Source organism: Gracilinanus agilis, chromosome 5 (genome assembly GCF_016433145.1).
Source record: "Gracilinanus agilis isolate LMUSP501 chromosome 5, AgileGrace, whole genome shotgun sequence".
In the NCBI taxonomy this organism is placed as follows: Eukaryota; Metazoa; Chordata; class Mammalia; order Didelphimorphia; family Didelphidae; genus Gracilinanus; species Gracilinanus agilis.
The window spans coordinates 218,056,960-218,070,022 of NC_058134.1; the positions used below are offsets into that span (position 1 = coordinate 218,056,960).

The 13,063-nt window shown below is 47.3% G+C and overlaps 1 protein-coding gene across 1 annotated transcript in view; it reads right to left on the minus strand.

The window, feature by feature from the left end:
• The window catches only part of KCTD17 (potassium channel tetramerization domain containing 17), a 20,269-nt gene extending 7,764 nt beyond the window's left edge, over positions 1–12,505 (minus strand). The window contains exons 1-4 of the mRNA XM_044679121.1: positions 12,257–12,505; positions 9,309–9,417; positions 3,208–3,299; positions 750–845 (exon numbers count right to left, since the gene is read on the minus strand). Coding sequence (XP_044535056.1) covers positions 750–845; positions 3,208–3,299; positions 9,309–9,417; positions 12,257–12,505 — 546 coding nt within the window. The remainder of the gene's footprint in view (positions 1–749; positions 846–3,207; positions 3,300–9,308; positions 9,418–12,256) is intronic.
• Between the last annotated feature and the right edge of the window lie 558 nt (positions 12,506–13,063).

A 13,063-nucleotide genomic window follows, 5' to 3' on the forward strand; every position in this document is an offset into this window, starting at 1 on the left:
TGTATAAGAGACAGCTCTCTCTCTCTCTCTCTCTCTCTCTCTCTCTCTCTCTCTCTCTCTCTTTTACACACACACACACACACACACACACACAAATCCTGCATTGCAGTCCAATAGGATGAGTAGCTATTTTCTCGCCTTCTCTTATCCTCTATCATATATATGGGTGGGCCAGTCCCACCCACAACTAGAAAGTGCTTGCTCTGCCCAGGTGGAGATCTTTCTCTTCTTTAAAGATCCAGTTCTGGTGCCCCTTCTTTTAGGAAGCTTTCCTGAGATCCTTGGTGAGAAGTAAACTTCCCCTCTTCATAATCCTTAAAACCCTTTTTCAAGGACCTGCCCTTATCACACTCTGTCTTCTATCTTATCTATCATACCTATCATATCTATCTAATCTATCTATCTGTCTGTCTATCTGTCTATCCATCCATTCATTCTATCTATCCATTAATCCAGTCACAGCTATCCATTCATCCATCCATCCATATTTATCCATTTATCTATCATCCATGTTATCCAACAGTCTCTCTCCCTCTCCCTTTTTTCCTTTCCCCTGGCCCTCCCTCCATCTCTCTGTCTCTCTCTTTGTCTCTCTGTCACTGTCTCTGTCTCTTTCTCTCATATTCCCCAAGTCAACTATAAGTTCAAGGAGAACATCTCCAAGTCTTTCAGTTTAATTCCTAAAAACACATATTCCACCCATCACCTACCTCCATTTTGCCCTATATCTCCCTCCTTCCCTGCTGTACCTGCTCAAACCTCCAGCCATCAGACATGGTGGAGACCATCTGAGTAAGTTCTTCCTCTTGACATTGCAGTACTCGGTAGACATGCTTAGGAGGCACCTTGGGGGAGAGAAGAAGCAGAGGTGAATGATAAATGAAATGGGACGACACCAGGCCAGATACCCTGGCAGCCTTTGCCTAGGGAAAGAAGGGGCAGAACACCCAGAATATGCAGTGAAACAGCACCATGCAAAGGAAAGAATGGTGGATTTGGAGAGGGTTCAAATCCCACCTGTGACTTTTGTGGCCTTGGGAAAGTCACTGACCTTCCCTGAGCATCCGTTTCATTATCTGTAAAATGAGGGAGCTGGGCTGAGATCCCTTCCAGGGCTAGATCTGTGATTCTATGATTTTCGTGGACTTCACTTTCCTCATTGATAAAATAAGGAGGTTAGACTGAATACCTCAGAGGTCCCTTCTAGCTCTCACTCTATTCTCCTAGAAACCTATAAAAAGTTTCAAAATACCTTCCCCATGTAAGTGAAATTCTGTAAGGAAAAGCAATTTGTAAACATATGGTACTAAATAAATGTCAGTTATTACTAGCAGTACCCTCATGCCATGATTAGCCATTCTCTCGCTCACATTATCCTAACAATCCTGTGTGCTAGGTGGTTCAAGCGCTTGTCATTTCCATTTTCCAGATGAGGAAGCGAAGGCCCAGATAAGTCAGTGACTTGCCCAAGGTCACAGAGCTAATCCCTGGCTGAGCCAGGATGTGAGCCCTTGTCTCCTGATTCCCCATCCAGTTGCTATGAAAGGCACTCTGGAGGTTGTCTCTAGAGCATTTTACAAGTCTTTCCAAAGAAGACTCCTCTGTCCTCCAAATCAAACCCTGGGGCTCAGAGGCCGCTTTCCATTTTTCTTAACCTCCTTTTCTTCCATCTCTCCAATGGAGAGATTTGGGCTCATTTCCTCCCAGGAGCTATCTTGGATTTAGCAGGATCTAATAGACCATCCAATCCAGTCCTCCCACTTTACAGATGAGGAAACTGAGGTCTAGAGAATGACTTGCCTGAGGTTCCATAGCTAGTAAGAGGAAGAACCAGAACTCATAGATTCCATACTAATATGGACCAGGTCATCATTTTAAAAAAACATTTACTTTCCATCTTAGAACTGATACTAAGCATTGGTTCCAAAGCAGAAGATCAGTAAGGCCTAGGCCTTTAGGGTTCAGTGACTTGCCCAGGCTCACACAGCTAAGAAGTGTCTGAGGTTAGATTTTTCCACTGAGCCACCTAGCTGCCCCCCAAGACATCTCTTTATATCCTTCCACCTCCATCCCTCATCTAGACTCTGAAGCTTAAGAGCCGATCCCATCCCTTCCACAAAGCAGTCATGTAGGCTCCCTCCAGCACACTCAGGGCCTGAATGAGAATAATATGATACTAATTGCATTTTAAGTTCATAGTCATAGATGCTTAGAGCTAGAAGGACCCTTAGAGATCATGATCACTTAGTCTAACCCTTCATTTGACAGCTGAGGAAACTGAGCTCTACAGAGGTTAATAAATTTACCTAATGTCACATATAGAATCGTAACTCTAGAGCTGGAAGTCCGAAGTCAACTATCTCCTTCATTTTACAGATGAGAGAACTGAGATCCAGGTTAAGTGACTTGGCTAAGGTCACCCATTTATAAAGGGGCAGTTTGGGAACTCAAATCTAGATCTCCCAATGCCAAGTCTAGGCTGTGCTCTCTTTACTGCCAAAGCACTTGGCCTCATCTAGGAGAGGCAGGGATGGTTTCATTTTTTCCTTTGTGTCCTCAATGCCCAACCCAGATTAAAAGTAACTGCCATTCTGTTCTCGTATTCATAACAAGCCGCCTGTGGTAGGAAGAGACAGCTGTCATTAGCACAACCTCCCTTAATGCCAGCCCTTTTCCACTGTTCACTACTTCCTATTGATCCTGCATAGATTGGTTTGCACGTTGCCTCTCCAATAAGATCAGAAGCTCCTTGAAGTGGCAGAGATGGTTTTTTTCCTCTTTTTGAATCCTCAGCCCTTAGTACACTGCCTGGCATAGTAGGCACATAAGGAATGTTGATTGACTGAATAATTCATTGATTGATAGCATCAAACTATGAAGGAGGCAGAAGTCCAGGAACAACCAAGGACTTCACTCTGATTAGAATCAAATTGGTGACAATCAAACCAGGATTCCATTTGAGCCAGGTCTCCTGGGTCCTGAGCCAAGGGACTTCTATCTTCTGGTACCTTTGCTCCAAGGACCTCTCTGAGTCCACTAAAGGCTGGTTTTTTCACCCCATGGGTAAACAACTTCAGCATTTGGATAGAAATAGTCCCTCCTATCACTACCAGTAACCCCCCCCCTTTCCTTCTTTCTCTCTCACTCTCCCTCTCCCTCTCCCTCTCTCTTCCTCCTTCTTTCCCTCTTTATCTTCCTTTTACCTACCTGGGTCACTGTGTAGTCCTTCTCCTCCAGTCGATCTTTGATGATTCGAATCAAGGGGCCGATGTTATAGAATTCAGCTTCCTCTAGGACCCCTGCAAAGAGAGGTGAGTGGGATAAGTGAGGACTGTCCTAATTCTCTTTCCCAGGGGTGTGGGGCTTCCTTCCTCTCAAGCCAGATTCCTGCCTCAGTGGAGTGAGGGACTGGAGCCCTAGGGATCTTGGATTCCCCAGGTCTGATGGCTTCCAGATGCAATGAAGAGAGTTTGAATCGGGGTCTCCGGGGCCTGGGGTGGAATCCAGACTTGGTTTGTGAGGAGTTGTATGATCTGGGAAAATTTGCAGCCTCTCCAAGTCACATCTCTAAAATGAATGGGGTACACGAAATGATCTCTCCAATTGGACTTTAAATCAATGGCCCTATAATTATGAGCATGAGCCCAATTCTGCAAGGTCAAGGTCACTGCCCTGTGGCCTTGGGGAGGACAATTCCCCCCCTGCCCTCCCTGGACCTCAGTTTCCTCATATATAAAATGAAGGAGTTGAAATAGACTGACTCTAAGGTCTTTTCCATCTCCTAATGCATGCTTTCTAATTACTTACCTTTTCTCATGCAGTTGCCTAGTTATCTCACCTTAAGAAAAAGTGCCAGAGGATAGCTAGGCAAATCAATAGATAGAGAGCCAGGCCTGGAGCTGGGAAGTCCTGGGTTCAAATCTGGCCACAGAGGTTTCCTAGCTGTGTGATCCCTAACCCCCATTGCCTAGCCCTTACCACTCTTCTGTCTTAGAATTGGTTCTAAGAAAGTAAAGGCTTGGAAAAAAAAAAGAACTTAATAGACCTTCAAGCATTTTCTTAACAAAACCCCTCATGAGGCTGGCAAATGCAAAAATGATACTCATCTGACAGATAAGGAAACTAAGGCTCAAACAGATGAAGACAAATGTGAGGCCTTTCAGCCATTAAGTTGCAAGGTCCTGTCTCAAACTTGAGTCACAGAATCTCAGCATTAGAAGGGATCTCCAATTTCTTCAGCTCATTCCATGCCTGAAGAGAAATCCTCCCTTATAACACCTCTGACAAGGGGTCACCCAATTCCTCTTCGAAGCTATCCAGTGATAAGACACCAATCAGTCAACGGAGAAGCTTCTGTTCAGCTCTTAAGACAGGGAGGGCCAGATCAAGCTCTTTCCACTTCCCACATTAGGACAAAGGGGTCAGAGACTTCTCAGCCCTTGGGCATGTCTTAGCAGCTGTAAATCCTCTCTTTAGAGGGAGTCCTGGCTGGCTCTCCCTGGGCTGGGGCAGGGAGGCTGGGGACTGCCCCAGGCGACAGTCTGGGGATTGGGAGCTGCCAGAAGCCCAGAACACGTAAACAGGGATTGGCACCATCTATTATCCCTCTGGTATTAGTGCTGAGGGCCCCAAAGCTCACTCACAGGTGTGTGTGTGTGTGTGTGTGTGTGTGTGTGTGTGTGTGTGTGTGTGCCACTGAAGGCAAGGAAATATTCATAAAATCGTAGGATATAGAGCTAGGAAGGACCTCAAGAGGCCAACCAGTCCCATCTTCTCATTTTACAGATGAGAAAACTGAGCCCCAGAGAGAGGAAATTTCATAGGATTGTAGACCCACAGTTAAAAGGGACCTCATGGGTCTTGGGTCATCTTGTCTATTACCCCCATTTTACAGCTAAGGAAACTGAGGGCCAAGGAGGAAAGAGGAATTGCCCAGCATCACACAAATGGTGTCGGTGGGGGGATTTGAAGCCAAGCCTTCTTCCTCTAGAATCAGCCCTCATTCCCCTGTACCTTCTTGAGGTGAGAAGCCCAGTAAGTGCTTAGCTATTAGACTGGGCTCTGTAATCACTGGCCTTCCACTGGCTGGAGAGTTACTATTGCATCCTCAAAGAGCCCTTGACTTGGGATCAAAAGCTTCACTGCCTGCTACCTTCAGGGCCCCAAGTCCAAGGTTAAGTCATTCCAAGTTCATCCAGACCTGATTAGGAATCCTCCCTACAACAATCCTGTTCTAGAATTTCCTCCCCTATAAAATGATTGTTTTAGAGAAATCTGGGAAGACTTGTATGAACTGATTCAGAGTGGAGTGAGCAGAACTGTTTAAAATGAACAACTTTAGGGGGCAAGTGAGTGGCTCAATGAATGGAGAGCCAGGCCTAGAGAAGGGAGGTCCTCACTTCAAATCTGGCCTCAGATGCTGCCCAGCTGTGTACCTGAGCAAGTCCCTTAACCCCCATGGCCTAGCCCTTACCTCTCTTCTGCCTTAGAACCAATACATAGTATTGATTCTAAGATAGACGGTAAGGGTTCTTACAAAATAAACAACTTTGAAAGCTGAAAGGACTAGGATTAACTCAAAAGCCAACCATGATCTCAAAGGACCAGTAGCAATCCACACTGTCCATACACATCAGAGATCTGCATCAATATGCAGAAGGAGACAAACATTTTTTGGACAGGGTGAATGAAGAATAGGATTTTTCTTTTTGCTAAACTATACCTATTTGTGAAATGTCTTTATTTTTGCTAGGCTAAACCCATTTGCTGCATTTCTTTCATTTATGTATTTATTTTTTGGTTTAGAGGAAAGGGGAAGGGAAGAGAAAATAAAACCTTATTAATTAGGAAAGGCATTTAAAAATGAGGGGTGAAGAGAAATCAGAGCTGGTCTGAAGTACATCATCTCTGGGGTCCTTCAGACTCTATTTCATTTCATACTGATTTGTTCCATTTCCACCCCAAGCACCCCACCCTTGATTTCATGAAAGGCACTATGGTATAATAAAGAGTACATCAAACTTAAGAGTCATGGAACACCCTGGTTTGAATGCTGCCTCAGACACTGGCTAGCTGTGTGACCTTGAACAAGTCAACTCCCACTTTAATTTCTCTATCTGTAAAACGAGGGAGTGGTACTCAATGCCATCTAAAGTTTCTTCCAGTTCTAAAGCTAGATTGTTTGAGCCTAAGATTCTGGCCTGCCCGCTTTGATACAAATGTGGGCCCCTCCTAGGGTCAAAGGGTGAAGGCCCCACATTCATAATTACAGAATTTCAACCCATACTCAAACAGGAATCCTCATTCCCCTCGCTAAAGCCCATGACATGTAGCTACCTGGCCTCTTTTGGAGACCATCAGAGACGGGGAACTCTCTTCCCCCACTATGGTAGCCCATCCCCAAAAAGAGCCATCTTTTTTCCCCCTTTTTCCCTTATTCTACATTGTTATGTGCCCCTTAGGAAAGAGTCTTGTATGGGTGCGAGGTAGGTGAAGGAGCTATCAGGAGACCTGGGTTCTAGCCATGACCCCTGCCAACCTGCTTCATTATTCGGGGGCTGTAAAACAAGTTAAAACACACCTTCTCGAGAATTTCGAGGAGCTGTTGTTGTTCAGGCATTTCCAGCCATGCCTGACTCTTCCTGACCCCGCGTGGGGCTTTCTTGACAGAGACACTGGCGTGGTCGGCCACTTCCTTAACTCAAGTAAACAGGGTTAAGTGACTGGCCCACAGCCACGTAGCCAGTAAATTTACATTTATAAAATTACAGCTGAAAGATATTTTAGAGACAATTTAAGCCAACTCCCTTTTGGTGAGGACAAGCTATGGCAGAGCCTGGATTAGAACTTTGGTTTTCGAACTCCAGAGCCAAAGATAGTAAATAATAAAGCCTCTGAAAGAAAAGCCATCTTATAGTTCATTTAGTCCAAACTCTACCTAACAGTACCCATCATGTTCCCAATAAAAGGATATTATATATGGAAATAGGTCTGGATCAATGACATGTAAAACCCAGTGGAATTGCTCGTTGGCTACGGGAGGGGGTTGGGAGGAGGGGAGGGGAGGGAAAGAACATGAATCATGTAACCATGGGAAAATATTCTAAAATAAATAAATAAGTTTAAAAAATTTAAGCGTATTATATCCCCTTGTATTTACCTTGTAGTCACTTGCCTGATTCCCCACTCATCCCCCTTCCTAGTGTTTAGTAAATTCTTTGTGAGCAGATTAGAGAGAGAACATAGAAACAGAATACAGAACTTTCTGAAGTCAGAAAGACCTGAGTTCAAATCCTCTCAGGACTTCCTAAATATTTTACTTCAGGCAATTTCATATAAATCTCTCAGTGTCTCGGTTTCCCCATCTGTAAAATGGGGATAATAATAGCATGTACTTCTCAGAATTGTTGTGAGGATCAAATGAGTTAAAATATGTAAAAATACTTTGTAAATCTTAGAGTACAATATAAATGCTAAATGCTCACTATTATGATTACGGGGCAGTTAGGTGACTCAGTGGATACAGGATTGGCCCTGGAATCAGGAAGATGAGTCTTCCTGAGTTCAAATCCAGCCTCAGACACTTAGTAGGAGTGACCCTGGGAAAATCACTTCACCCTGTTTGCCTCAGTTTCCTCATCTGTCAAATGAGCTGGAGAAGGTGAACCACTCCAGGATCTCTGCCAACAACTGAAATGAAATAACAACAAAAGATTCTTGTTCCTTTCAAAGCATGGGTTCTTATTCCAGAATCCATGGATAAATTTCAGAGGGCCCACAAACTATGGGGAAAATTGCATCTTTATTTTCACAAATTCCTGACTTAAAATTGGCATTTCATTCAATTATCTAAAAACCTTCTGAGAAGGGGGACCAATAATTTCCATCAGACTACCATAAGGGTCCATCAAAGGTTAAGAACTCCTGTTCTAAATCCTAAAAAGTCACTTTAAATCTCTGGGCCTCAGTCTCCTCATCTGTCAAAAGGAGGATCTAGAAGGTGCCCGAGTCCTTATAGTTCTGGGAGACTGATGCTTATGGAGAGAGGTGTGACCTTTGGTAAGTCACAAATTTTGCTCAACCTCTTATTCCCCTTCTGACAAAGGAGGGAGTTGGACTTGAGAGCCTTGAAGGTTCAGTTTGTGAGCCATATACTGTGATCCCAAGGATCCAGTTCTACCAACACTACTGTGTGTTGTGTCTTCAAGGAATGGGCTATATCTAGGCAGGAAGGAGGCGAGGCAGCCCAGTCCCACAGGGGCAGGTGGGACTCCAAACAGAAGAGGACTCCATGGCTCTGCCCCACCCAGGATTCAAATCAGTCCCTAAATCAACAGAGAAATTGGAGCCAGAAGGGGAAAGAACAAGGTCTTCCACCACACCCATTCCTCCAACCCAGGTGAGTCCCAAAGAGAGTTTCAACTCCATCACTGCCTTCCCAGGAAGCTGGAAAGCGTGGGAGTGGGGAGAAGCTGTCTGCCAAGTTGCACTCTCCCAGCCCTTTTGTATGTCTCTTTCTGGCCTTACATGCAGCCCATTCCCCAGACAATGCGAGGCCACCAGCCCTGGGGCTCCTGGGAGTTCAGTCCCTGCTGCCTCATCTGGGGTGTGTTTCTTAGCAGCGGTTACTTCTGGGAGGGGAAGTGGAGAACAAGGCCAGGCCCAGGCTTCCTCTCAGTCCTCCAGGCTCAAAGGGATTTAAAGCTGGAAGGGCTTTGACATCATTTTTGACAGATGAGGATGGGAGGATCAGGGGAAAGAGGCTTACTGGTTCTGGCATCCAAGAACTTGGGTTCAAATCCTACCACTGAGGCTTCCTATCTGTGTGACTTTGGTCAAATCATTTAACCTCTATAAGCTTCAGTTTCCTTATTAGTAAAAGGAGGGGGCCGAACTAGATGGCTTGTGAGTTCCAAGGCCAAGGGTGACAATGCCAGAATTTGGATTTTTGAGCATTCCTGGGAATGGTAGCCCTAGGCTGCCGAAGGTTCCAGCTGACATTGGGGTGAGTGGTGCTAAATTTAGAGGGCACTGAAGAGTCTGGCAGTCTTCTGGCAAGTTGTTCCCTTTCCCCATTCCCTGTAGTAGGCCTATGCTAGTTGTCTGGGGTCTCTTATTGTCCCCCACAGGGCAATATTCCATCCTCCACTCAATTAAAACTGCTTTTCATTCCACTTGCTCAAGGGGAGGAATAAGCATAACAATTTCTAGTTATAGCTCTAGGTCCCAGGATCAATCAATACAGCCCCAGGAGCAAGTTTATGGGTAGAAACAGAAAACAGGAAATAAATGGACTGCTAGAGACTCACCCTCTTCAGCCATATCTTTGTCCAAAACAAGCTTGCCATGACGAAGGAAATTCAGGATGGGGCCAAAGTAGGTGGGATCCCGGTCTATGAGATACGCCCCTGTTTCATCCTAGAGACCAGAAAGAAGTGATGAAGCAAGTAATTGGCCTCCTTCCCACTTCCATGATTCTCCAGCTCTCTCTGACTTCTGAAAACTCTTTTTAACAAAATCTCTCTGTCTGTCTGTCTGTCTCTCTCTCTCTCTCTCTCTCACACACACACACACACACATATACACATATGCACACAAACCCAGAAGAATCACTACATGCAGTGGGAAGAACACTAGATTTTGAGTCAGGTTCAAGTCCTTACTTCCTATGTAGCGACAGGAAAAGCACATTTCTCCTCTTGGGGGCTCAGGGCCCGTATTGTCAAATGAGGAAGATGGACCTCTAAGGTCCGTTTCCGACCTAGGACCCATGATCCTCGGCCGTCAGGGACCATTTCATATTGGTTTCTGTAAAGCTTCCATGCCTAGAATAGGACCCTGCACAGAGCATGCCTTCATTTCCCATTGATGGAGTCAAGTCAGCAAGCATTTATTAAGAGCCTTCTATTTGCTAGACATTGTACTAAATGCTAAGGATACAAAGGGCAAAAGATAGTCCCTGCCCTCCAGGAGCTCCTGGTCTAAAAGGGGAGACACTGCAGACAGCCTTAGAGGAAAGACACTGGCATTGAGGCTGGCCAGGGAAGGCCTCTTACAGAAGGTGAGAGTATAGCTGGCATTCAGAGGAAGCCAGGAGGCAGAAGCAAGGAGGAAGAATGCTCCAGGTATGGAGGAAAGCTGGACAAAATGCTCTGAATCAGATGGAGTGTCACTGGCCTGGGGTTGGGGAGTAAGGTGTAAGAAGAATGGAATGGTGGGAAGGGACCCAATGGGGAAGGGCTCTAAATGCCAAGCAGAAGATGTGATATTTTCTCCTGGAGATAATAGGGAGCCACTGAAATTGATTGACTTGGGGACAGAGGTGTGACTTGATCTGTCCTAGATTTAAAGAAGGTCAGTCAGATTACTGAATGGAAGAGAGACTGATGTGGGGAAAGGTTGGAGACAGAAACCAACTAGTAGGCTGCTACTAAGTCCAAAAGTGAGGCAATAAGGGCCTGGCCTAAAGTAGTGGCATTGTCAGAATACAGAAAGGAGAAAAAAGAGACTGAGGAGTTGAAGGCGACATTTTTTTCACAGGGAAGGCCAAGGAAGGCATAAGTAATGAAATCTGGAACTTGGAAGGACCTGAGTCCAGCTCCCTTATTTTACAAATGAAGGAAGCTGAGGCCCAGAAGTGACTTGCCCAAGATCACACAGTAAGTGGAGGAGCTAGAATTCCAAACCAGGTCTTTTGATTTTCAAACCCAGTGCCTTTTTCCATTACCCCATGATCACTTCCATTCCCAGAGGGGAGGCTACCAAGTTTTACTATTGTGGCAGTTTCTGTCCCAGGCTCCCGTAGGTGTCTGGATTGGGGAAAGCGGGTCTTTGGTCCCAGGCTCTATCATTCCCCTGCTCAATCTTACTTCTGGAATCAAAGCTGCCACAGTGCTAGGATGCTAGACAGCCTGAATTTGCTAGCTTACCTTCACTTGCCTTCCTATTCCTCATCTCTTGGGGCCCCTGGCCATCAGGCTAGGAGGGATTCCAATAAAGTGGGGACACAGAAGAGATTAATGTAGAATGGTTAAGCTTAAGACAGCACTAAGACCTTTGGGACACGGAGTATTTCCATTTTATAGAGGAGGAAACAGACATACAGGGTGAGTGACTTGTCCCAAGGTCAAGGCAATGATCATCTGCTATGTCTGGACCAAGGCCCAGATGTCCCGGCTCCTTCTGGTCCAAGGTTCTTGCCATTGTACCCTTCTACCGCAAATGTGCTTTCAGATTCTTGGCTCTGCTACTGATTTATTTATGTAACCTTGGGCAAGTCACTTCCCCTCTGGAGGACTCAGTTTTCCTTTTCTGTAAAACTGAGAGAGGCGGGTAGACTGGATAATCCATTCCAAACTGGAAGGGAACTCTGATCTCATCCAGTGCAATCCCTTGCAGACTGGGAAAGTAAGGTCCAGGCAGATTAAGGGAATTGCACATGGGTCACCCCCCTGCTAAGCCTCTGAAGGTGAATTTGAATTTAGGACCCCTGACTCCGGAGTCACTGCACTTTAAAGATTTCCTTCCCGATTCAGATGCCATCACTGAAATCCTCCCTGATCCATCTTTTGGATCCTCTCCCGGAGCAGCTCACTCACTGGCCACGGATGACTCCTCCTCCGCACCCCACCCCCCTCCCAAAACAGGGGAGAACCAACTTCGGCCATTTGCGAGTTGGTGGGTGGATTAGGAAGGTCAGAAAGGGGCCCGCGCGAACCCGAGCCCCTTCCCACACACACTTACTCACTTTCTCAGTCCGCCCCCTCCCCCCCAACAGCTGTGGAGGAGGGGAGGAGAGAGAGGGAGGTGGGAGGCGGTGCATCACCTCTTCCCGGCTAGTCGGAGGAGGAAGGAGAGGAGGCAGGAAACAGCTTGGAGAGGAATGAGCTGCTCTCTCCCAAATGGTTTGGGGCCTCCTGCCAGCGCCAGGGTTGCCATGGAGAAGGGAATCGCATGCCACTCCCCCACCCCCCACCCCAGCCCCGAGCCCAGGCTTCCCCACCATTCCCCGCCTCCAACTTCAAAAGAAAAGGAAGGGAGGAGGGGGGATGTTATTGTCCTGGGTCTGTGGGTGGGTGGGTAGTGAGGGGAGGGGGGCTCACAGCTGTAGTTTCTGGGGGCAAAAGGGAGGTGCCCCCTCCCTCCTAACACACATACACACGCGCGCGCGCGATCACTTTTGCCTGAGCGCCCAGCCAGAGATGCACCCCCGCCGCGCGCCGCGCCCGGACCCGCAGCCGGGACGGTTAAGCCTTACCCGGTCCGACTGCAACTCCTCCCCCTGGCAGAGGCGGCTCAGAAAGGACTTCTGCTCCCTACACAGTGTCTGCCGGGTGGTCAGGAAGATCGTGCCCCCCACGTTGAGTCTGACCCACTTGCCCCAGCTGCCCGGGGGCCGCGCCGCAGCACCCCCGAGGCCCGAGCCGGTTGCAGGCACAGCTGGCGGCGCGTGGGGGCCCCGGGCCCGCTCGACCGCCTGCACTTCCCCAGCCGCTTCCATCCTCATCTCTCTGCCCTCCTCTTCTGCATCCCTCCCCCTGCAGCCCAAGTGGAGGAGGCCTGGGCAGGTGTTGGGCGCTGGGGAATGCTGGGAGCTGTAGTTTGCTGGAGGCACGGAGCAAGGGGGTGCTGAAATAGCCAGGCCTGTGGGCAGGTGGGGGCAGGGAGGGGGAAAAGGAGGGATGCTCAGGGGAAGCTCACCCTGTTGTCCCCTTGCCTCTCCGGCCTCATCCAGTTCTGCCCATCCTAGGGCCAGGATCTTCATGCCTACTTCTGGGGGGTATCCCGGGCTGAGATGAGCACATGGCAGCCAATCTCATCCCAGGCTCAAAGATAAACCCTCCCCAGGCAGTTCTTTACAGGAAAGCCCAAGTCTTCCCTAAACGAATAAAGCTTTCTCCAAAAAAAATCATCCAAGAGGCAGTAGTATCCCTTTACATGCACTCTGCCACAGATTTGGCAATCTGCTCTTTTGATTTCATCATTAGAGGAGGAGGAGGAGAAGGAGGAGGAAGAAGAGGAAGAGGAGGAGGAGAAAAAGGAGGTGGAGGAGGAGGAGGAGGAG